Source organism: Orbicella faveolata, unplaced genomic scaffold, assembly GCF_042242905.1.
Source record: "Orbicella faveolata isolate gen_17 unplaced genomic scaffold, um_ofav_v1 contig_26, whole genome shotgun sequence".
NCBI classification, from domain to species: domain Eukaryota; kingdom Metazoa; phylum Cnidaria; class Anthozoa; order Scleractinia; family Merulinidae; genus Orbicella; species Orbicella faveolata.
The window spans coordinates 14,737,192-14,763,236 of record NW_028301554.1 but is presented as its reverse complement, the minus strand read 5'-3'; the positions used below and the strand labels follow the sequence as shown (position 1 = coordinate 14,763,236).

General features: G+C 39.2%; 1 protein-coding gene and 1 long non-coding RNA gene across 2 annotated transcripts; one reads left to right on the top strand and one right to left on the bottom strand.

Annotated features, from left to right (window-relative positions):
• The first annotated feature begins 11,508 nt into the window (after window positions 1-11,508).
• LOC149108241 (uncharacterized) lies at window positions 11,509-13,278 on the top strand. Its single transcript, XR_016208879.1, has 3 exons — window positions 11,509-12,664; window positions 12,747-12,812; window positions 13,168-13,278. It is a non-coding gene; the product is annotated as an uncharacterized LOC149108241 (long non-coding RNA).
• A 9,108-nt stretch (window positions 13,279-22,386) lies between these two features.
• On the bottom strand, window positions 22,387-25,320 carry LOC110062299 (uncharacterized). The gene is made up of 4 exons (XM_020769170.2): window positions 25,182-25,320; window positions 23,990-24,131; window positions 23,499-23,601; window positions 22,387-22,531 (listed from the first exon to the last, which is right to left on the bottom strand). Exons 1-4 carry the CDS (start codon window positions 25,303-25,305, stop codon window positions 22,469-22,471), a joined length of 432 nt encoding a protein of 143 aa, XP_020624829.2. The 5' UTR covers window positions 25,306-25,320; the 3' UTR covers window positions 22,387-22,468.
• Window positions 25,321-26,045: the final 725 nt, after the last annotated feature.

Sequence of the window (26,045 nt, the reverse complement as noted above, 5' to 3'; positions counted from 1 at the left end):
TTCTGTACCATGCATGTCAACATAACGGAACTCAAGAAATTCAAACATGAACAAATGAATGTGCCGGTAGATATTGCTATTTCCACCTGGGGAAACTTGTTATACTAATATTTGTCCCAATGAACAAAGCACCATGTTCTGTTTGAAATCACACCTTGCACCTATATTTAATAAAACGCAAATATGAAAGCGAAAAAATAATAGTTTCCACTGACAGATCGAGTGGTTTGAGCAACGTAGACAAACAGACAGCTCCCAGAATAACTACTAAAGAATATTTTCTAACGTTTAAAAGTCAAAACAATGTAAAAGAAGTATTCGAGAGTTTCGATACAATTCTTCTTATTGAGTTATCAGGCAATATTGTCTCCTATGTTTTAGTAGCCTCGTAACTCAACGTAATATTATAACAAGCGCTGTCAGCATCTGTTCTCACAGAAAACTGAAACAGTTGTCAGTGGAAACATGCGCCCACGACTCGTGTTAGCACAGCTGTTACGAATTCTTCAAATTTTATGAATGTTTTCAGCTGTGTTTCAACATCTTTGTGGGCACACTCCAGGGGTACTCAACGAATCTGATCTTTGAAGTAAAGTATCAAACACGAAAGACTGTGTTTGAACCCATTTCTAAACACCGGGAAGAGAAGTTGAAAATACGATGCGCAGCGGAGTATTTTTGACGATCTTCGAGGTGTCTGGAAATGTAGTCAAACACTTTCTTGACTGTTTGATATATCTTCTCAATCGAAACTAAAACTAAGGAGAAAACCGAGAAATAAAATAGTAAAAATCTATGCAAATTAAGATCATATATCTAAACACCGTCACAGTCATGATTTTCTGTGTGTAAAGTTGATGAATATTAATGATCTGAGAAATGTCTATTCCATATCTTAGCCAGTCGATCTCTTGCTGCTCACTTACATAGACTAACCTAAACCTAAGATGTGAACTAGTTATTTAACTTAGGTTGTACTTACTGGCTGGTTACCTTTTGTTTGATTGATTCCCCCCTCACCCCTATTCCAAAAGACACACAAACGTGTTTAGTGTACATTTCGTGCTAAAAATTTCGGGCGATTTTAATTTTGCCAAAAAACCGTCCGTTTGGTGTACCGTAGAGTGTAAAATATGTAAGTAGCTCCAAAGCTCTTGGTTTCCTTCATGGAGCGAACTCCAGCTGAGACACTGATTGAGATACAGCGTACATAAAGGCTTGCTAGGGTTGTAACTGATATAAATCAACCAACCAAACAAAGATGAAGCTTAAGGCAGACGCTTTTCATGCATCATTTTTATCTCAAGAGTGTTTTCATTTCTTATCTCCACTGATTTTCGCTTCCAGGCATGAGACACAACTGTTGTTTCCTCTTCCTCTTAGATTTGCTTTAATCTTGTGTTTTCCCTGAAACATAAATCAATAACCCGTAAACATCCCAAAGAAACGAGGGTCTTCTCTTCTTAATTCGGGAAGTCGGTGGTAACAATTTTCGACGAGAAAATTAGCCTGCGAACAGGCTCCCGGAGAAGAAGGAAAAAAACATTCGGCGAGCGCGAAATAGAAGAATGAGCTTCGTTCGGGCTCACCGGGAACCTATTCGCAGGCTACGAGAAAACATGCGTTCTGAATTCAAGAACTCTGTCCAAATAGAAAAGCTGTGACCAACATGTCGCTGTTATAGCAATATTTAGGGAAGCAAATTCAAACTCAAGGTTCAGTGTTTGTATTTAGGCAGGTTTTCTCCCGCTTAATTCGACTTGTTAAAGGGAAATCTCATAAGCTGGGCTATTATCACGAAGAAAAAGAAAAAAATGAATTTGCGCTAAAGAAACTCGCTGATACAGTCCCGTTTCTCATAAATCGAAGGCACATTTTGTTGTCTTTATTTTTAGCGATGATTTCAAGCTTCATGCATGACTGGTCATGCGACTCAATTTTGAGCCAGGCACGAGTCCCTTGATATAAAAAATACATTACAGTAATTTATGCATTGGGTTCGACACATGAGGAGAACGCCGTATGAATCAGCTGCCGCTCCAACGTCGCATAGTGCGACTTACCCTGCCGAATTTAATGTTGTTTGCCGCACCAAACCTAACCTGCCGAACCAAACTGATTCAAACGCTGCTCTTCTGCCGTACTTAACTCATCAGTTAGGTTCGGGCCTTAGCAAAGCACGACGACGACTGTAACGGGAACGCCGCTAATCTAAATGTTTAATGAGCAGAACAATGGCTGTGCACGCGCGTTATAAATTTTTGTGCATTTCTTTGCGGTCCTCTGCAAAACAACGAGAAATGACCAAATTCTAGGTAGTCTGAGGAAGGCGAACGACGATTGCTAATTTTTCGTATTTCCATTTGGAATTATACGCTGTCATTGCATATTTGACCTGAGCACGTTTTTAGAGCCATTGGCGTACTGAACAGGTCTAGACAATTGCGAACTTCGCTGGTAAAATATAAACTCATTTTTGACTAGGCGTCGTCTTTGGCGTTGCTAAAGCTCCCTGTTAAAGGGCAAATCAAAGAAATAATGGCAGTAGGAAGATAGAGATTTGTTAATGGCTGATATCAACGATACAAACAATTCTTTTTCGTGCATTCATGACTTTATTGTATTTCTCTCGTTTCACGAATACTTCTTATCCTCAGTCGTTTTTATAGCATGCAAGGAGTCTTCCACGCCCAAACAGCTTCAACGTGAAGTCCACCTGAAGTAATACAAAAAAAGGATCCAGTGGATACTGAACGCTTCTTCTTTAAATAATCATAGGTTGAATAAACAGAAGAAGATGCGAACTTTTCTCGTAGGAGGTCTTTAATTCAGGTGGACGTTTCGCCCATTCGGGCTTCTTCAACACTAAGAATATCAATACTCGGAATAAAATTTACAAAAAGTGAAAAAGCCTTAAATAAGTTACAAAACAATAGCTTACAAAGAGAACAAAGAAATAAAAAAAGTTTCACATAAGGTTACATAAGAATTGCGTAATAACAAAAATAGCAAAACGCCCGCTAAAAAGCAAATAAAAATCAAATAAAATACAGCAACAAGATGGTGTTAATTGTAGCGAATCCTATTCCTGGAATTAATCTCGCACCTTTTGTTGAGTCCATGAGGTGTGAGGGTGCATAATCGAGCACAACAAAAGGCCTCTCTTGTGAGCAGACGGTCATCAAGACTATTATTATCGTCACTAAGGTTACACAAGTAAGGTTAACATTGCACGCCCGATAATCAGCGGGGTTGCTTTAAATGCACAGCTAGATGTGATCTATGTCGCAATTATTTAAATGAATCCAATTGCTTTACTAGCACTAGTGCTAGCAGGACGTATCCTATTACGCAGATTCTTAATTTTCAGTCTAAAAATGTCATCTACTTGGTTACGTGCAAGAAATGCAATGTGCAATATGTTGGTTCCACAAGTAACGAATTTAAAATTCGTTTCCGCAACCACAAGTCTTCTATGATCACCAAAAGAGGTACTTGTGAAGTTGCTATTCATTTTAACGAAGAGCCTCATGCACTGGCAGATTTTGAATTTTTAATTATTGAACAGAGAGAATAACAGAAGATGCAGTTTTCCCACGCTTTTAAGAGAAAAAAAATCAATATACAACGGGAAATGCTGTTCATAACTTGAACATTACAAAGATCAAGACTACATATAGATTTCTTTTGTAACTCTTTATTTTTCGTCTTTTTGCTTTACCTTTCTTTTCTTTTTTTTACATTTACTAACCCATAGATTTATGTGAAGTAGCGAAGTAGCTTAGTGAACAAAAGATACAGTGTTAAGTAAGTAGATACGTACTTAAGGACGTTCGCGCTAATTGTTTCTGCGCATCCTTACTGCGCACGCAAATTCACACGCCACGTCATGCACGAGCGCGCGCTAAGTCAGTAAAACGAACAATGATAGGGCAGATGGCCATTGCTATAGCTTTGCCTGGATTTAACGATCTTGGACGTTCAGTGACCCCTATTTTTCTTTTGATGGATCATTTTCTCTACCGATTTTCTACGATTGGCGAAAAAATGAAGAAAATCTATCGACTAGAAGTTTGAATTTTTATCGAAATGCACCATCGCATTCCTTCTTTTAAGCTCTTCGTTTATCTGTGCGACGGTTTCAAATGCCTCTTGAAGGGTTAAGTTTTGTGAAAACGTTGGTAACGTTTGGAATTATTTACGCAACAGACCCACTTCTACAAAATGTGACTAAGATCATTTGCCTCCGTTGACTCACCTTCGATATTTTTAACTATAAACCCCTGTAGACTATGCTGAATTACGTGCGCCAATTTTTCCAAATCAGGGTAGTTTTCCACACGCTTTATCTCTGAAACGAAGTAGGCGACCCCAATTTTTTTTGCATTTCTGACACAAGTAACTCATTATCTGACTGCAGTAAAAATTTCAAAAAAATCTATCCACCGGAAAATTTTCGCACGAGCGTCCTTAATATTCTAAACTGTGTGTGAAGTAAATAGGTTGACAAAAAATTAAAGAATACTGTCAAGTAAGTAGACACTTATTATATATATTGTAAACCGTTTGTAAATTAAAAGATAAATTTAAAAAAAAGGGTGCGCGCGTTGTAGCTACACTTTTGTTTAACCAGACGTACGTCGGATTTTTAACCTACAATGCCTAATTTTCTAGTACCACTGATAAAGAGACGGTACTCAGTCCCCGGACTCAGTCCTGGTAACTTTGTCAGTTTGCATCATTAACATGGTGACAAATTATTTCCATGAATTCTCGGTAAATTCAAACTAAAATTAGATCGGTCTGTGAAAACGCCGTGACAAGAATATGGGGTAGTTGCACGCTCCTACTGATGGGCTCCTGTATACGTAGTCTGCAGTCTTCACTTTCTACTAGGTTCCTATCATATGTCCAATACTGTTCGACAAAATCAAGGCATATTTTAAAATTTTAACAATACACCTCTGACCTTCTAAATGAATCTTATGGAACATTGTTGGATGTTTTGGCACGAATTAGGTTGGACTGAACTGAGCTTTTAAACATACTTAACAATGAAACCTCAGTGAAATAATACGAAAACTAATTTAGATTTCCTTTTTTACATGTAGAAAAATCCAAACAGTGCTTCGTCGATCCTACCACAAAATTATCACTTTTGTATGAGTTTTATGAATTTTTGCTTCCTTAGATACAAACGTTTAATAAAAGTAGGAAAAAAGCTTACGTACCACACGCTGTCAGTTTCAGGACATGAACAGCAAAAACCGCAATAACTGCGAAGACGAGGATCAGTTTGAAGGCCATGGTCACTTTGTTTCCAAAGAAGCACGGTGAAATACTGCGCTGCACCATACGCTATTTAAGCATTTCTGTACCATGTATGTCAACATAACGGAACTCAAGAAATACAAACATGAACAAATGAATGCGCCGGTAGATATTGCTATTTTCACCTCAGGAAACTTGCCTACCCGTGGCCGAGCTTTGGAATTTAGAAGCTTGAAGTAGGAAATTCTTACACAAGTCACACCTATTTTTATCACATTTAGAACAACCGCCCTCATTGACCGTCTGATTAGCAGCAGAGCTTGGTCGAAATTTAGATGGTGCTAGAACTTCTTTGAGATTTTTGGTTCGGCGGTAAGCAGGGAAAACAGATTTAGCTGGAAAAATTTCTGTGATTTGAGGTGAAGATCTTAATAAATGAAAGTGCATCCTAAGTGCTTCCTTGTTTTGAATGTCTGGCAAAATGGGATTATAATCGAGTACCAGAGGAAAAACTTTTTTGTTAGTTTTCACCTTTTTGCTTAAAAGTTCGGATCTTGGAATTTTAAGAGCCTTATCAAACTGTTTGTCAACTAAATCTGCCGGGTAATTTTGCGACTTAAGATACCCTTTGTATTCTTCACATCTAGTTTACAAAAAATCATCAGTGGAACAATTGCGCTTAATTCTCAAGGCTACCCCATAAGGTATTACCCTTCTGCAATGTGACGGGTGTGAACTGGAAAATGGCAAATAGACATGGCTGTCAGTATGTAATGTAATGTAATGTTTGTAATGTAAGATCCAAAACATGCAAAAAACTATCTGAATAAACCAATTCGAATTTGATGGTGGGGTACAAAGAATTAATGTAGTCAGTGAATTCAAGTAATTTAGGCAGACCTTGAGTCCAGAGGTCGAAAATATCATCTCTATACCTCCACCAGAGCAACGGTTTTAAGCTACCTTCTAATTTGGCTTTTTCATCGATTATGCCTATTGCTAAGTCTTAGTAACTACGCGTATTCTTTGGTCCCATAACGGTACCATGTTTTTGTTCAAAATTTTGTTCGGAAAAATGGCAATTGTTAACACGGAGGCAAATTTCAACGGCCTCAGCTATGCAATCAGTAGAGGGAAATTTAGAAGATCTATAATCAAGGGCCTTTCTAACGGCGGTAATACCCAAGTTGTTGTCAATGTCAGGGAACATTGAAACCACATCCCAGGAAACGAGCAGAGAACCTACTGGGAATGGACCTTTTGCATTCAAGGCCTGTATCTTGTTGATTAAATCGGTAGAATCCTTAATAAATGATGGAAGGTTCTGGGAAAGTGGCTTAAGGTAGAATTCTGTAAAGGCAGATTCGGATCCTACACTTGATCATTTTGAGCAGATTAAGAATTGGGGTCGTAAATGGCTCTCTGAAGGGCAGATTAGTCAGGAGATTGCCGCATGGATTACAAATTTAGAGCCAAAACCTGGGGTAGCCTTTGGAAATGTTAAGACACACGAAAGAGACAATCCACTCCGTCTCATTACATCTTGCTGTGGTACAGCATTTGACGATTTTTCGAAGATTTCGGACCACTTTCCGAAGATTTTCGAACATTTTCCGAAGATTGCTGAAGACGAGCGAAGAAGATCCGAAGATGTTTCGATCATACATCAACAAATTTAAGTGTAGTTAAAGGGACAAAAGAAAAATGTTATCAAAAAGGAATGATATCTTCACAGTGTGAAAGATAAAAATAGTATCTTCACTGCGCGCGATGAAGATATGATTTTTTAGTAAAAGGAAAAATCCTGGTGTTTCAGTGTTGTTTATATATATAGAAGATAGATATTATAGAAGATATTACACGGTGGCGAGAAGATATGAGTTTTATGTTCGGGTGGCAAGAACAATATCTTACTCGTTCGCTACGCTCACTCGTGAGATATTACTCTTGCCATGAGAACATAAAATTCATATCTTCGAGCTAACGTGTAATGTTCTTTTTATTATATATATTATATGGCTTTGGCTTGTGGCCGATATAACGCGCGCTCTGATTGGCTAAGAGCGAGATCTGAGCGGTCATTATGCAGCCGTAACGCCCACGGGCCGATTGCGGATTATGCAAATTCGGAAGAGCCCGGCTCTGAAAATCCAAGCGCATTGAAACGATGAAAGTCGATTAACAGTAAGAGAAAGTAAATTTAATTCCGACTAGCTAAAAGTTCAGAGATTTTTCCTTAATAAAATTTATATAGAAGTCGTTTTTGACTTAGCAGCCCAGCGGGTAACCTTGGCGGGCACTAGTGAAAAACAATCAAAGTTTGCCGAGTCTTAAGTAAAGCTAAAATCGCTGAGTGAAAAACACCATCGGCAGATCTGTCATGCATCCTGAGCAGAACACCACGAAGAAACTTGTAAGTTATCATCTTAGTCACAACAATTACCGAAATATTGAACTCTGTCACAGTTCTCATCAAATAGATTCCCTCGCTTTAACACAAGCAAGTGTAAATCAGCTTCCAGGATCATCAAATGTAAACAATCGGGTGGTTGCTGTGGGTAGCAGTGTTCCTGGAAACTGCAGGTAGTTTTAGACGTTCACAAGGCTTGAATAGTTCATCCATAAATCCCAGAATGAAGAAAGCGAAGATATGTTGTCGAAAGCGAATGCGAAGATCGAGTTATTCTGAACAGTGCATTCTGAGGCACAGAAAGTGCTTCAAAATCGTCCAAACAAACGGTCTTTCGGTGAAAGAAAATACTGATTTAGTGTTTTCTTTCACCGAAAGACCGTTTGTTTGAACTATTTTGAAGCACTTTCTGTCTTCTCTATATGCGTTGACGTTTCGCCACAAAAGTCGGAAAAACTCCCCTTTGAGGCTGTGACGATCATTTTTCCCGTAAAGAAATCTGTTTTTAACGGAATACGTGATACAGTGGTAAAGTTCACTGACTGTGTAGTTTTGCCCTGAGCTTGAGACGATGAATGAATCGGTAAACGCGCGCATCGCCAGATGTAAATTAACGACTTCCGCTCGAATAATGTTTTTCTCTTCTTTAGATCATAAGCCATATAATAAACAACTTAATAACCTCGACCGTTCGGTTGTTATGGGAAAATCTCAAACCTCGGCCTACCGTATTGACCCAGCTATCGCTCGGTCAATACGGTAAGGCCTCAGTTTGAGATTTTCCCGTAACGACCTCACTCTCGGTTATTAGATAGTTAATACTGATGACGGCGTTTTTGGCGATTTTCCGAAGATTTCCGACCACTTTACGAAGATCTCCGAAGATTCTCCAAACCTTGTTTGAAGGTTAAACCAACATTGCCGAACATCTTCCGAAAATGTCCGAAGATTGCCGAAGACTTTCGAGGAAGACCCGAAGATATTTCGATCATCCACCAACAAATTTAAATACAATTTTACAGACAAACTTGATATCAATGAAATCATCGACATCTTCACTAGTGAGGATATGGAAAATACGCCACCCGAGTCCCGGATGTGGTTTCGTATGAATTTTGCGAGTGGCGTATTTTCTAGTAAAACGGTCGTGTCTATATAAAAAAATAAAATACTTCATCTTTTCTCATCAGTAAAACAACAGCACGATGACACCACCAACACTACTGGCTATGGGCGATCACGCACCGTTTACAAGGGTCTTTATGATTCGCCAAACGAAACAATAGGTATACAACACAAACAATGCCCCTAGCCCTAAAAGCAAAAGAGGTGCAGATTAACAAGAACAAATCAAAATAGAAGTTTTAAAGAGGTGCAGGTCATCTGCTGGCAAGATATGATTATCCAACTTTGACCACTGTGTAGTGTATTCACGCATTTAACCAAGGATGATTCGGATTTAACCAACAACAGTAAACAACACCATTGCAAGAGTCGAACACGTTTTTCTAATCATTAACATCCAACACGCATGCTCCGATATACAAAACAGAGGGGTGAGGAGGGTAGAGCTAAACATTCACAAACACTACATTCCTCCCTTCTTTGAATTACTTGTCAGGTTGAAGGAAAAACAAAACAGAATAAACCTGATCAATTCTATATGCATGCAAATGTCTCTGAATGTCTTATGGAAGTCCTAACAGCGCTTGAACACTTCAAACTGGCATAAACAGAAGTGTAACACAACAAACAGATCAAGTTCAGTTCACATCTGGGTGTAAGAGTTCTACTCTGGGGCCAGCTGAACACAGCCTACAACACAGGAGTACCCGTCGGATCCGCTCCGCAAAATATCCGCTCTACAGATTAAAGTTGAGCTGGCTGGGAATTTTAGCATTAAACAGAATCTTGCTGAGAATTTAGCTTATCGAGAGCTAGCTAGCTGGAAATTTTTTTTTGGTGTTCAAATAGCTTACATTGTGGTTTTACTAATCAGTTCTGGCTGGAAATTACATTCCGGATGCAATCACTGACTGAAGTGTGTCACTTGACACTCTCTGACTGCTTGACCTTTTGTTTGAAAACATGCTTACAATATAATGTTAGTTCTTTTATTTGTAAAAAACTAGGTTACTTTACATATGAAGCACTACAAATAAGAGAACTTTGTAACCCTAGAACTTAAAATGAAGAATCTTGTAACTAACTATGTTTATTTTTCTTTCTGGTTGCTGTTGTAATTTGTTTCGTTTTTGAATTTTTATTTAACGATTATGTATTTAGGTAACACCATTTATATGGGAATACCAATAAATTGTTGTTGTTGTTGTTTATTAAAGTTTTATTTACCAGCAAACAATAGAAGCCTGTTCTGCTCTCATTTATAGTGTGAAATTAGATCGGTTTCTTTTCCCTTGACGCTCCTTTTTCCCACGTTCAGTTGCATGTTTCACCACCGTTGATCCGGTCGCGGAAAATCATCGTCTGTTCTGCTTTCATGTTCTACCTTGAGACAACTGGTTATCTGGTGATGACGTTTGTTGGTTCGTACAGTCTTTTCACATTTTTGCCTGAGGCCCGGTGAGACTCGGGTAACCTCGTAATATTTTGTAACTAAAACATTGTTCCCGTATAATTTTGTGTCCAACGGTCGGTTTCAAGCGCGATCAGATTTTGCCGACCAGTTGTTTGAGGGTTTGGCAGCCAGAGAACTCTGAGGACTCCACTGATAAATTCAAAGGTTCTACTTTGGAGTTGAACTAGCTGAATCAGCCTATGTATTTAATATTCAGTGATAATGTTTAAGCAATGTGTGCGGGAAAAGCCGGCGCAGGTTTTCAAACTGTATTCGCCACTGTATTGTATTTCAAACCCAACGGAAAGTGCAGCTTCAGTGAAGACAGTGAAATCAAGAAAAGGCCTAATATGTCTCAGAACTTGGAAGGGTTTTCGAAATTGTCAGTGCATTCATCCACAGTGATCCTACTTCCAAGTGTAATTTCAATTCTGTAATTTTAACGACCAGTGAAATCCGATCCCGGTGCTGCAGTCGATGATGACCGCTTTTTAACGGGTCGAACGTTAAAACACGAGCTATTGAAACACATTTGCCGCGTCTTGGACAAACTGACGAGATATTGAAATGATTATTTTTTTTCCCGGTGTAAGAAAGTATTGTTTCCATCGGTTTCTTTACTGAAGTCCGATCGTGTTCTTTATATAACTGAAGGCTGATTACCTATTGCTGCCTTTTGGTATCGCCGAAAATTTGTCCTGAAAGAGTTGTTGACCAACACACCTGATTGATCTAGTTCAATGCTAATTGTACTGTACTTTGGGATTTAAAAGGGAATACAAAGGCTTGCCATGTCAAAGGTCAGAAAAGACCAGAAGGCAATCATGTCATTCCAGATTTCGTTCTTTCGGTGTCGATAGCGCCAGGACAATAATGTGTAATTTAATTTCTTATGCGTTCCCATTTGTTAACATTCAGTTTAGAGAACAAGTTATTTTGCATGCCTGCGTTGTTACCGGAAATGGAGACATTTCGCCTTATTGTCCTTCTTTTTATGATGGCACAGACAGTGATTTTGTGGTGGAACAGTTATCGCGCGGTTCAGTTCATGTAGCTAAGGCAAAGCACGAAACATGGCACACGAAAAAATAGGGGAGGGGCGTGGCACCAGTTCACATCATTCACTGAATTCACGCTTCTGGGTTACAGTTTGATGACGAAATGAGCGGTAAAAAATTATTCCACAATCATTTTTCTTAAACAGTTAAATCCGTGCTTCTTTGACTTGCCCCAGGGAATGTAATTTTCAGCAATGTGACATCAGTTAAAATCTAAGACATTTCATTGAATTCTCTCATGAATGAGCTATTTTTGTGAACATAGTTCTTGATCTAGATCTTACATTGAGGGGCCCGATAGTATCACCAGTTTTGTATATTATTATGTATCCTTGGCTGTATGCGTATTTGGATGCATGTGTGTGTGTGTGGACGGGGGGAGGACGCCGGTATAAGAGGGATTGTGCAGTATGTTACATTTTCTAAAACATATCATTTTTCAGGTGTAAAATTAACTGCGTGAACTATAAGAAGCACAGCTAAAGATGCTGCAAACGTTACCCGATGTCATGGACTGGTACCCAAGAAAAGACGAGCAAATTTGTTGATGAAATCACGAGATTAAGTTTGTGAATCTTTTATGCTGATCGTTCAGTGTATATTTATGACATTACATTGATCTGATTGATACATTTTGTTAACGAGTTAACGAGTAATGATGCTGTTAATAGCAATACTTTTACTGTGAACGGCCTTTAACATTCCAACAATGCCGGGGTCTTTGTTGCAAACTTTGCACTTAACTGTATGAAACTTTTACGGTGAACGGCCTGTAACATCCCAGCAATGCCGGGGTCTTTGCTGCGAAACTTTGCACTTAACTGTGTGAAACTTTTACGGTGAACGGCCTGTAACATCCCAACAATGCCGGGGTCTTTGCTGCGAATGCTTGCACTTAACTGTGTGAAACTTTTACGGTGAACGGCCTGTAACATCCCAACAATGCCGGGGTCTTTGCTGCGAAACTTTGCACTTAACTGTGTGAAACATTTACGGTAAACGGCCTATAACATTCCAACAATGCCGGGGTCTTTGCTGCGAAACTTTGCACTTAACTGTGTGAAACTTTTACGGTGAACGGCCTATAACATCCTAACAATGCTGGGGTCTTTGCTGTGAAACTTTGCACTTAACTGTGTGAAACTTTTACGGTGAACGGCTTTAAACATCCCTTCAATGGGTATTTCTGAAATTTTTACAGTAAACTACCTCTAGGAATGTGAGTGTCTTTGGTTGTTTAGCTTTCAAGTTAAATTAATTTTGTGAAAGTTGTGTTGACAGTGCTTTGCAGTCTTGGGTAAGGCATGGATCAGTGACATGGACTGAGATGGATCACCAACATTCAAGGTATATATTATCAAGATTTTTTTTATTCATTTTATGATAAAGATTCTAATGTGGTTTATACACTTTTATCTCGCAATTCCAGAGTGGGAAGCTCAGAGAAGACAGTTGTCCAAAGAAAAAGAAAAACACGTTTTTCAATACTTTTGAGGTAAACATGGTGTTACTAATCAGCACTAAACCAGCTCCCTTTGGTTGTTTTAAGGAGCTGGCATAACCCTTTAGTTTTCAAAAAAATCATTAGCAATAATTGTAAACTACTAAATCGGGGTAAACATATAAAGTGTGTTGCTGTTGTTGAAATTACAATCATTATTGGGCTAGCAATGTAGAAGTAAGGCCGATATGTAGTAAAGGACTTCAATATAATTTTTTGTTCATTTCCCTTACAGCGTTATATAAAAGTAATTTTGCAACAGGCATTTCTTTGGTGAAAGCAAGTTTGATCTGAATGTCTAGAAGGATTAGAGGGATCTTATTTTAAACATAAGTGTGAATCGTTTTAGATGTCAGAACGTAAAGTGCCAAACTGTCACACGTATGCTGAACCTGGAAGACATCTGAAGTATCGGAAAACAACGTGCTGGGAGACACCTTGTCCGATCCGCTTAAGACATAAGTGGTAAGTTGTATTGTTTTTAAGTGATAACATAATCAAAGTGTAGATTTTGCTCATAGCGGCAAAAATAACCACATATTGCTAATTTATCTCTAATAATAGTCAACAGACAATAGGCTGTTGAATAAAGGTCTTAAACAATGCGTTTGTTTTTAATCTAGGCCAAAACGCTGGCCAGAACATTTTTTCGCTTATAATTGCCTTGCTGGCATTTACAATGTTACCCTTTACTGCTGGCTGGCTACTTGGCTAATTGCTATTTTTCTAGCTCGGTATTCAAAATTATCATTATGTTTGGCTGGGAGTTTTATGAAATAAAGTCGATCTTGCTAGCAGTGAAGAGCGGATATTTTTTTCCCAGGAAAGTTGCTTATTAATGGTAATTGACGTGGGAGCACAGAATCAGTGCTTGGGAAGTCACATATTAAATTTCCAGTTAAAGTGTCGTTGGGTACTCCTGACAACATAGTCCTGAAATCTAGACGGTAGTCGTTTGACTCTTGATGGACGTAAGGTGGACGTAGAATCACTTTACCACGTAGTGGCATCATCTGATGGTTTGTACTCCAGTAGTTTTTCTCCACTTCTCATTCCAGGAGGAACTTTTACAGATTCTCTAAACTCTTAGCTTGGTGAACCTGGTGTCACTCCTTGAGCCTCTGTTGTATCTGATGATTTACTGGTGGCATGGGGTACATTATCTCGCTCGAGACACTTTTTCACATGGGCCACATTTCGACGGTACTGTACACCATCGGCCTCAACAAGAACACTATTACCATTCTTCTGAACAGCTGTAAATGGAGACTGTATGTCGTCGACAGTTTGTTTTCTTTCTCCTGTCTCAACAACACCTTATCGCCTTCTTGAATCTTGCTTTCATGCGCGTTTCTTTTGCAGTCCGTATACACCTTCCCTTTCTCTTTCCTTTCGTTGTCACGGTCTCTGACTTCATCTTCAACAGTGAACTCTTGCAGCTGGGGTATTGTGGTCCTGATGCGTCTTCCAAACAACAATTCTGCTGGGCTAACCCCAGTTGTAGAATGAGGTGTGCTACGATACATCAGTAAGAAGTCGTCCATCTCTGATCTCCAGTTACGACCTTCTGCTTGGGCAATACGCAGGCGTTTCAGGATACTGCGGTTTTGTCTTTCAATCTCACCATTTTCCTGTGGCCATAAGGGCGTGGTTCGCCGGTGCTCAATTCCATCCTCTTCTAAGTACTTCTTGAAATGGTCACTGACATACTGCGACCCATTGCCCGTCCTGAGGGACAAAGGAAGACCAAGAATGACGAAAATCCTGGACAGCATTGACACAGTCTTCTCAGATGTAGTAGATTTGGTGAATTCCATTTCAAAGAATCGACTGTAATAGTCCACCACGGCAAAGACATAATCCCCGGAAGGCAGTGGACCCAATAAGTCAGCCGCTAGATGTTGTCATGGTGCAGAAGGCAACTCTGTACGTACTATCGGCTCTGGTTTAAGCGGTTGTGAAACTAACTGACAGCCATGACAGGTCTTACAAACTCTTTCCGCCTCTTTGTCAATGCCTGGCCACCACACTTTGGTGCGCAAGCGTCGCTCCATTGTCACAATTCCAGGATAACCTTCATGCGCCAACTTCAGTGCTTGACAGCGAAGTTGCTTTGGTAATACAATTCGAGGTCCACGAAGAACAAGCTTTCCAATTGCACTTAATTCACCTCGCACTGGCAGGTACTCCTTGAATTCTATAGCATGCCATTTCCCATTTAAAAGACATTCTCGTACACTTTTCAGCTCTGGGTCATGTGCAGATGCTCTCTCAATTTCACGAGTTGTCAAGACAACAGGCATTGATTCTTGAGCTACCCACTTCACATATTCTTCTGTTTCGTTCTCGTCTCTTGACTGTGGCACTGGACGCAGGAGACGTAATTAAGAATCTGCAATGTTCTTGGGCCCTGGAAAGTATTCCACTGTAAATCTATAGGGCTGCATCCTGAGGAGCCATCTCTCAATCCTAGCGCAGGTCTTCGATGTGGGTGAGAAAATGCATTCCAGAGGTTTGTGGTCAGTCATTAATTCAAAGTCAGCACCATACAAATACATGTGAAATCTTTCGCAGGACCACACTATCGCTAAAGCTTCTTTCTCGGTCTGAGAATATCGACGTTCTGTATCTGACAGGCTTCGGCTTGCATAGCTAATAACGCGTAGCTCTTCTCCTTGCTGTTGTACTAATACAGCTCCTAAGCCTACAGGGCTTGCATCTGCGATCACCTTAGTTGGGGCATTCTTGTCAAAATATCCAAGTGTCTCTACACTGAACAGTCGTTTCTTTAACTCATGAAATGATTGCTGTTGCTCTGGCCCCTACACAAAAGGTTCTCCATTCTTTGTAAGCAGGCGGAGAGGTGCGGATACTGTTGCCAGGTCAGGAATGAAACGTGCAGTAAAATTGACCAGCCCAAGGAAGCTCCTGACTTCAGCAGCATTCGTCGGTTCACGGGCATCAACAACAGCCTTCACTTTAAGAGTGATTTTCTGAGAGTGTCGAGAATCGGAAGACAGTCACGAAAAATCGATTTTTCTTTCATTTCGCCAAAACATTCCTTTGGGTGAGCTTATTTATGGAAAAATAGTTTAAACTTCCAACGATTTATTTTACGGCCAAAATTTTAAGAAAGTTCGAAATTTGCATATAATGGCGGATTTCGCGGCTTACAATGTTCAGAATTTCACGCTTCTTTACGAAAACAGCGGGGACGTAAAAACAATCTTATGAAAACAACACTCGGCACAAATATTATTTCATTCTTATACTTTAAAATCGTCTAATAAGTTTCTTGAAGTTTTGTTTGTAGCTTTTTAACGAAGGGTATTTGTACAGCCGCCATTTGTGTCTCTTGGCAAGGAACAAATAAAGGCCAACTTTGACTAGTATAAATGGCCTCTGGTATATATAAATTGGCCAAAATATCTACATTTTAGGAAACCTTGGTTATTGTTTTTTTCACCCAAAAAGTTATAGCTCTGGGAATTAAAATGTTCTCCGTCAGTAAAATAAAATGTTACGACATGTAAGCGAGTTCAATTTTATGCAAATCACAAGGTTGTTCTTTGGAAGTCAACGGTTTAGAACAGAAAACAACGACTCACCGTTACTTACGTTCATTCTGCTGCTATAGAAACGATGTTAACTCCCCAGTGTCCTTGTGAGCTGTTCTATAAAATATTTCCAGTAAAACAGCGAGCATAAACGGCCATAAAATTCGACAAAGTTGACAATGTTTATATTTGAGATGGGACACGGAGTGGCACAGACAGTCCTGGCTGTTTTCATCGTCTTGTTCAGTCGAGAGTCCTTTAAAAATATGATAGAATATACGCTTCAGACCGTAGTAAATAAGTTTCTCATATCCATATGCCTCATGTCGACTCCAGGGTAAACAAATCAGTCCCCGTATACTGGATAAACGACTCTAATGACCTCTGAGGTCAAGAAGTCACCTGAGATGTCGTTATGTTACTTTTCCCCGGTTTCACATTACACGCGTAACGCCGTACTTAAGGACGTTCGCGCGAAAATTTTCCAGCGGATAGATTTTTTTTAAAATTTTTACAGCAGTCAGATAATGAGTTTCTTGTGTCAGAAATGCAAAAAAAGAAAATAAAATAAAAATGGGGGGCACCAACTTCGTTTCAGAGATATAGCGTGTAGAAAACTACCTGATTTTGAAAATTCAACATGGCCTACAGGGGTTTATAGTTAAAAATATCGAATGTGAGGCAAAGGAGGCAAACGATCTTACTGGATAGCACCACCACCTGTGGTTTTTAAAGCAGCGACTATCCGGGTCAGATCTCCAGACATTGTCAGTTACGCGGACTATAAGTGGAGATAAATAATGCCCTTAGCATGGCAGTGAATGCGTGATTTAGAGACACGAAAGGAACGAGCTGAAAACGCGAATCTCACGCGAAAAAAATAAGCTTTGCTCTCGCTGCTCGTATATCACCAGCCTTTGCCAACTAAAACGACACAGCCTGTTTCTGTGTTTTAGTCATTTCAGTCACTTATGACGCTTTTTTTGCCACCTTTTTTTTTTTTTTTTTTTTTTTTTTGAACACCCAAGCCCGTTCGCCGTAAAAGAATCTATCTGGACATACTTTTAAAAGCCATATTAGCATTAAAACGGATGAACTCTGTGCTACTGTAACTGAGGATCATGTATTGAATGTTTGTTTAATTTTTCACACAAAATGTTATGCTGCTAGCGCTCTTGACAGATATCGCAATAACTTTATAAGGAAGTGAACATGTTTGATTTGTAATAACAAGTGCATCTTAAAACTATTAAGAGTACAACTTCAACAAGTAAATAATAAATGTCTGACACTTTTTTGACGCCTTCAAGGACGCAGGAAAATATTGAACTTCCTCAAGATATGTGATTGTAAAGTTTTACAGTAGTCAAATGAGAAGGAATGTCTTTAAATATGGTCGCGATAAGAAATTGAACGGTAAATTTGAAAAGAAAATCTTAAGCCTATATAACAGAAATTTCAGATTAGAAAAATAAACGAATGAAAAAAAATGTAACTAAGCCTTTATTTACATAGAGTAAGTTTGTCACTTTTGCTAAGCGACACGAAGCGTTACTGAAAGCAGATAGCTTGCGTTACTTGAAAAAATAATGTGCAGAATTTAAAACATTATTATCTTCGGCGGTCCAGCTTTTCCAGCAGATAAACGGTTTCTTACTTTTGAGTATTTATCTTTGCGCACGTTTAGATGTGTGCCAAATGTTACTAAGCGCAAAACTATGAATCACGTCGACATCAAAGAGATCAATCCAGTGTTGAAATTATGTCAGGGTATCATGCATGAAGCTAACAATTATGTCAAAATGTTGCTTTTTCAATTTTCTTTTTAAATCGAAATGTCTTTAAAGAGATTTTGAATACCGTAATTCAACCAAATGCCGTGATGTGCAGTACGGCGTTACGCGTGTAATGTGAAACGGGGAAAAAGTAACATAACAACATATCAAGTGACCTCCTGACCTCAAAGGTCATTCAAGTTGTTTATTCAGTGCACGGGGACTGAGTTATTTTCTCATGAGTCGACATGAGGCATATGGATATGAGAAACAAATTTACCACGGTTTGAAGCGTATATTCTACCATATTTTTAAAGGACTCTCGACTGAGCAAGACGATGAAAACAACCAGGATTGTGTGTGCCACTCATCTCAAATATAAACATTGTCGACCTTGTAGAATTTTATGGCCGTTTATGCTCGCTGTTGTACTGGAAATATTTTACAGAACAGCTCACAAGGACACTGGGGAGTTAACATCGTTTCTATAGCAGTAGAAGGAACGTAAGTAACGGTGAGTCATTGTTTTCTGTTTTAAACCGTTGACTTCCAAAGAACAACCTTGTGATTTGCATAAAATTGAACTCGCTTACATGCTGTAACATTTTATTTTACTGACGGAGAACATTTTAATTCCCAGAGCTATAACTTTTTGGGTGAAAAAAACAATAACCAAGGTTTCCTAAAATGTAGATATTTTGGCCAATTTATATATACCAGAGGCCATTTATACTAGTCAAAGTTGGCCTTTATTTGTTCCTTGCCAAGAGACACAAATGGCGGCTGTACAAATACCCTTCGTTAAAAAGCTACAAACAAAACTTCAAGAAACTTATTAGACGATTTTAAAGTATAAGAATGAAATAATATTTGTGCCAAGTGTTGTTTTCATAAGATTGTTTTTACGCCCCCACTGTTTTCGTTAAGAAGCGTGAAATTCTGAACATTGTAAGCCGCGAAATCCGCCATTATATGCAAATTTCGAACTTTCTTAAATTTTGGCCGTAAAATAAATCGTTGGAAGTTTAAACTATTTTTCCATGAATAAGCTCACCCAAAGGTATGTTTTGGCGAAATAAAACACTCTCAGAAAATCACTCTTAACATCTGCTGGACCAATCCCACGCGCTGACAACACATGAGCCATAAATACCAAATGTGACATCCTGAATTGACACTTGTCACGGTTTAACGTCAACCCCTTGCTACTCAATACTCTGACCACATTCTCAAGTCTCTTGTCATGTTCCTCTTCAGTGGGTGCATGAAAACTATCGCATCATCAAGAATGTTGTGGACTCCATCGCTCTCTTGCAGGACTTGGCCAAGTACCTTCTGGTACATCTCAGGTGCACAACTTATACCGAACATGAGTCGTTTGTACCGGTACAATCCTTGGTGTATACCAAGTGTAGTAACATCTCTGGATTCAGGTGATAACTCTATTTGATGATGGGCAGAGTTAAGGTCCAGCTTGCTGAAGAACTTGCTCTGGTTCAAATCTTGCAAAACTTCATCGATGGTGGGTATTGGGTAACGTTCTCGTTTTATTGTGATGTTGGCCTGTCGCATATCTACTCACAAACGGAAGTCACCTGAGGGCTTTGGCACCACTACCACTGGTGATACCCACGAACTTGGTCCACTCACTTTCTCGATAATGTCAAGTTTGACAAGTTCGTCTAGGTTGTAACGTAGGTGGTAAGGAACTCTCCTAATGGGTTGTGCTACGGCTTGCACCTCTGGATCAATTGGAATCTTTGGCTGAAAATCCTTTAGTTTGCCAGTACCTTCACAGCATCCGGGAAATTTTTCTAAAACACTGGGTGCCCCTTTAGCCCCATCAGTTGATGCCTCAAGTGAATTAACTTGAACTGGAGTTCCCAGCTTTAGAACTCCTAAACCAATGGCCGTTTCTCGCCCTAGAAGGGCCTGTCCCTTATTTTCAATAACAACAAATTCAACCTCACTTAGCACTCTCTCTCCAACAGAAACTTCTGCAGTAAATGTGCCAGCAACTTGTGGTGGCTGATTACCACCATATGAATACAACTTCTTGGAAGCCTTGCTCGACACACATTTAACCTTATTGGCTTTCAAAGATTCCCACACATTACGACCAATGACATTGCAACTAGCACCAGAATCAATAATCATGGTTACAGGCAAACCTCCTATTTTCACGGGAATTGTGCCATCATTTGAAACATTTGAATCATCTGATATGCCAAATGCACACTCACAGCCATCACTCTGCTGATCTTCGCCTTCTATTTGCCTTATATGATGGTGTCCACCACTACTTCTTCTATTGCCTGCCCTACGCATTCCTCCAGCTCCTCGGCCTCGGCCACTATTTTGCTTCCTCTTTGTTTTACATACAGCCTCAAAATGTCCTGTCCCATTACATTTCCTGCACTGTTTCCCTTTAGCTGGGCATCGGTGATCGTTAGCTTTGTGTCCCACATTTCCACAACAAAAGCATTTAACATTCCTTGTGCTCGCATCTTCTTTGTGATCCACCTTTCCACCCACACTATTAACCTCGTTACTCGCATTGCTTACTCCTTCGATCGAACAGGCCTGTTTCTCAGATTCTTCCATAGCACGGGCAATTTCTCTCAACCGTTGCAGAGTCAAGGCTTGACCCGTCTGAAGTAACTTTCGACGAAGTTCGTGTGACAAACACTTATTAATCACTTGGTCACGAATTTGCTTCCCCACAGCGTTTGCATCTCCGAATTCACATGTTTTGGCTTTCTGTCTCAATCTGGTCACGAACTGTTCGACGGTTTCGTTGGCCAGTTGACTACTTTCACGAAAACAAAGCCTTTCATATGGAGCATTTGCTTGCGGTTTGAAATATTTATTCAAGGTCGCCGTCGCTTTCCGATAGTTATCCGACCCTCCTTCCTCTTCTAACGTAAAATACATGTCTTGAACATCTAATCCAGCTGTATGCAGCAGTAGCGCCTTCTTCTGGTCGACATTTTTGACATCTTTTCCCGTTGCAAGCAACTCAAAAGCTCGCAGCCATCTTTCCCAGCGTGCGGAGATACCAGCAGTTTCTGAGCAGTCAAATGGCTTCAAAACCTGTGTATCGCTCAATGGTGCTTACAATAAATCATTAAATGTTCAGTTTAACGTCAATGGGAAGAATAACCACTCTTTCAAATGCTGCGTATTTGTTTCAGGGGTTTCCTAACTCTTCATGTAATTCGTATTTGATGACGGATGTATCGTTTGAATATAAGAACACGGGGGTCACAGCTCCTTTTGGACGAAAATCGCGTAATTAATCCCCATGCCTGTGGATTTTTAATGACAACAAATTATGACAGTCGAGCGGGTTTTCAATAAGGTTGGTTAAAGAAATTTCTCTTTTCACATTTTTGTTTCTAAAGTAGTTTGGCGGGGATGATGCCTTGAAGTCTTGCATGGTGTTTGCTAACAGAAATTCAGGTTCTCTCGCGCTTTACTAGCCTGCATTTGATTGTTTTGGCTTTTTCTTACCTTCTAACCTCTCCCGGGGGGGGGGGGGTAATCCCTTATATGGGCGATAAAGGTATGTGCGGCCCCAAAGGGTATGGAAAATTTAGTCGTTTTGGTCAGAAAAAGGCATCAATTTTGGCCATTTTGGTATTAAATAGTGTGTGGTTTTGCACCCTAGTCTTGAATTGGGTATGTTTTTTTTTTAAATAAGCTACTTTTTCATCATCGTCATCGATACTGACATCAACGAGAGCCCTTAACAATGCCTTTAACAGGGGTCTCTGATTTAGGATTTAGGTCTTAAAAAGGTATCGAATGTTTTGCTACTTTTGAGCCTGAAGCAAAATAAAGTTTATATATGTACTAGTATGTATGCGTGTATGTGTGCGTATATGTATGTATGTCATAAATAGAGTAGGAAAAATCACAGAGTTTGGTATTAAATAAGGTAAGGGTGAAATGACCAAGTTCTACGTAGTTTGAGGAAAGCGAACGACGACGACTAATTTTTCGTATTTCCGTTTGGAATTAAACGTTGTCATTGCGTATTTAGCCTGAGCACGTTTTTAGAGCCATTGGCGTACTGAACAGATCTTGACAATTGCTAATTTTGCTGGTAAAATATAAATCCATTTTGACCAGGCTTCGTCGTTGCTAAAGCTCCCTATTAAAGGGCCAACCAAAGAAATAATGGCAGTAGGAAGAAAGAGATTTGTTAACGACTGATAAAAACGACACAAACAATTCTTTTTCATTCACGATTTTATTGTCTTCCTCTCGTTTCAAGAATACTTCTCATCCTTTTCTCGTCACATACTTTTTATTGTCAAGCGTTTTTAATGCATACAAGCATGCCTCCCTTTCCAAACAGCTTCAACGTGAATCTTACCTGAAATAAAACATAATACAATAAGCGGTAAATATCTCAAACAACCGAAGAACCTTTTGGCTTCTCATTCTACGTCGTCAAGAAATTACCATCGTGAAAAAAACCCGATTCCGTCTGGCTTACTCAGAATAGAAACGCTATGAATGTTCCAATTGTCAGTTTATTTCAGAGGTAGAGTGGCACGGAATATAGATTTTTGCAGGAGCCACGCCCCCCCTCCCCCCTCCCCCCTCCCCGTCACGCTACGCCATCTCTAAATACAACAAAGATATATTAAACACCTGCAAATGCAATTAAATCAAGCACCCTCGGCTAGTCTAAAAGTTATTCTTTCATTGTTGGCTCCTTGTTTCCTTTGACCTCCTCCCGAATCTGTTAATCTGTTGAGCCCTTCGCCATCTTCACCCTACCCTCAATTTAAAAAAGCGACGTAGTACCCCCTGCTTTGTTCTTTGTCTATTTCAACCAAGCAAATAATGATTCTTTTTTTTTAACCACGGTAACTGACAGGTGCTACCTTTCAGAAGGGTGTGCGTCCTCTTCTTTGTTTTAATACGTCGGTAAACTATTATTTACGAAACGATTTTAGTAGAAATCTACTAGCGTTCTATCACAAATGTCGTTCTCTGACTGGCTAGCTACCCACTATCTATTCTGTAATAGATTAGATAGTGAGTAACGTAGCAGTGTGCCCTTGTTAACAAAATGACGCCGCTTCCTGGCGTTTTCGAAGTGTCTGTGAAGAGGATTTAGATAAAGTTTTGAACGACTAGTAGATTTCTACCAAAACAATTAGATTATTCGCTCTCAATTTCTATGCGTAATAGTTGACTCGAGCTGCACTCTCGTAAACTATCACGCGATAGAAATCAGAAGCTCATAATCTAATTGCTTAATACAAAAAATACTGGAGGATTTGAAGAAAACTCTAAAAACAGACAGAGATCGATTTTGTTACCACACTTACATTTTGGAGGCGATTATTTCCTTTAAATGTGAGCTTGCGCTGCCCTTTTTGATTGCAATTAATTCCACTCAACCATTTACTGAGTCCTTTACATCCTTTAACCCTTATTAAAAGGCAGAAAAAAAATAAGCCATTAAGAAGCATGTACATCACAAATACATTCAATGCACTGGTGCCACAGCTAATATTGACTTCCTCCATTTTAGAGACTGTTATAAAATTGCGGGATCATTAATTTTTTCGATTCAAAAAGTATTTTAGTTTTAGATTTTAGTTAATTCAATTTGTAAATTCTAGACAATTTTAATACTTCGAAAATGAGTATTTTTATCTTAGCAATCTTTTTACTTTTTTTCGTTCGTTCGTTCGTTCGTTTCTTCCTTCATTATTCATTCCTTCGTTCCGTTTGTCCGTTCGTTTCTTCGTTCACAAGAGATCTAAATAACTGAATAGCAGGCTCAGATCGGAATTCACCATCAACACGTGCTTACTCGCTCGTTACTCTCCCATTCTTGCCGTAAGTAAGTACATATTTGTTCGGATTGAACTGATTCATCTGTTTGATTTCATATTGGACCGTGGCTTTCCCTTTTTCAAAAGCAACACGTTTGATCCAGCTTGCTTTAGATCCGCCTATAAAGAGAAGACAAACTGACTTTTTAATGAACATGGGACTAGGCCTTTGAATAACTATTGTTATCAGTCCTAGGTCTTTACTGAACGGACCTCGAGCCAATCTACACAGTTGGTGAATACTCTACCAATTTTACATGACATCACGCTTGATAAATAACCCACATTGGTTGGTTTTAGCTAGAAAATAGGTGAAGATGCACGTGTTGTAGCTACACTTTTTTTATCTTACCTCAGAGCTTTAACCAACAAAGCCTAATTTTCTAGTACCACGGATAAAGAGACCCCCCCGAGAGGGTGACTCCCATATAAAAGGACGGGGGGGTGCTCGTCGTACCTTTTAGGGGTTAAAAAGCGGTGTTAATACCTCTTAGGGAGTTCAGCCTTTAAAGACCCACAGCGGGTGCTTTCGCGCTACCTTTTAGGATATTGAGCCGAAACAAGTATGACAGGAGATAATGTGTTGTCTTAGAATTGGTGACTCTTAGGGGTGAAAAAAAATTCAAGCCACGCCCAAGAAAGAGGATCTTGGAACCTCTAAAGGGTTCTTTTCAAAATTCCGACGAGCACCCCTATCCTCTTTATATGGCAGTCCCCTCCCTCAGGGACTCAGTCCTGGTTACTTTGTCAGTTTACATCATTAACATGGTGACAAATTATTTCCATCTTTGTCATAGTCGGCAGTCTTCACTTTCTACTAGGTTCCTATTATATGTCGAGTGTTGTTCTACAAAATCAAGGTATGTTTTAGAGTTATAACGATACGTTTCTGACCATCAGAATGAGTCGTATGAAACATCGTTGGATGTTTTGGACCAAATTAAGTTGGACTGAACAGAGCTTTTAAACATATTTAACAATGAAACCTCAGTGCAATAATACCAAAACTAATTTAGGTTTCTTTTTTTTACATTTAGTACTTAAAAAATAAAAAAACTAAGCAGTACTTCGTCGATCCTATTACAAAATTATCACTTTGGTATGAATTTTATGAATTTGCGGAAGCTTAGATATAAACGTTTAACAAAAGTAGGAAAAAGGCTTATATACCACACTTGCTCAGTTTCAGGGCATCAACAGCAAAAACCGCGATAACTGCGAAGACGAAGATCAGTTTAAAAGCCATGGTCACTTTGTTTCCAAAGAAGCACGGTGAAATACTGCGCTGCACCATACGCTATTTAAGCATTCTGTACTATGCATGTCAACATAACGGAACTCAAGAAATTCAATCATGAACAAACAAATGCCCCGGTAGATATTGCTATTTCTACCGGAGGAAACTTGTTAAACTAATATTTGTCCCAATGAACAAAGCACCATGTTCTGTTTGAAATCACACCTTGCACCTATATCTAATAAAACGCAAATATGAAAGCGAAAAAATAATATTGTTTCCATTGACAGATCGAGTGGTTTGAGCAAGGTAGACAAACAGACAGCTCCCAGAATAACTATTAAAGAATATTTTCTAACGTTTAACATTCAAAACAATGTAAAAGAAGTATTCGAGAGTTTCGATACAATTCTTCTTATTGAGTTATCAGGCAATATTGTCTTCTATGCCTTAGTAGCCTCGTAACTCAACGTAATAATAAGCATTGTCAGAATCTACTCTCACAGAAAATTGAAATAGTTGTGGAAACACGCGCTTACGACTCGTGTTAGCACAGCCGCTGCGAATTCTTCAAATTTTATGAATGTTTTCAGCTGTGTTTCAACAACCTTTGTAGACACACTCCAGGGGCACTCAACGAATCTGATCTTTGAAGTAAAGTATCAATCACGAAAGACTGTGTTTGGAAATGTGGTCAAACACTTTCTTGAGTGTTTGATATATCTTCTCAATCGAAACTAAAACTAAGGAGAAAACCGAGAAATAAAATAGTAAAAATTTATGCAAATTAAGATCAT

What these genes read in the sequence shown, in the direction of transcription:
- LOC110062299 (XM_020769170.2), bottom strand. Translation starts at nt 25,305, where the DNA reads ATGGTGCAGCGCAGTATTTCACCGTGCTTCTTTGGAAACAAAGTGACC. An exon ending in CCTGAAACTGAGCAAGTGTG is followed by an intron (nt 24,132 to 25,181) that starts GTATATAAGCCT and finishes TTCTCTTTATAG; the next exon opens with GCGGATCTAAAGCAAGCTGG. An exon ending in GAAATAATCGCCTCCAAAAT is followed by an intron (nt 22,532 to 23,498) that starts GTAAGTGTGGTA and finishes GTTTTATTTCAG; the next exon opens with GTAAGATTCACGTTGAAGCT.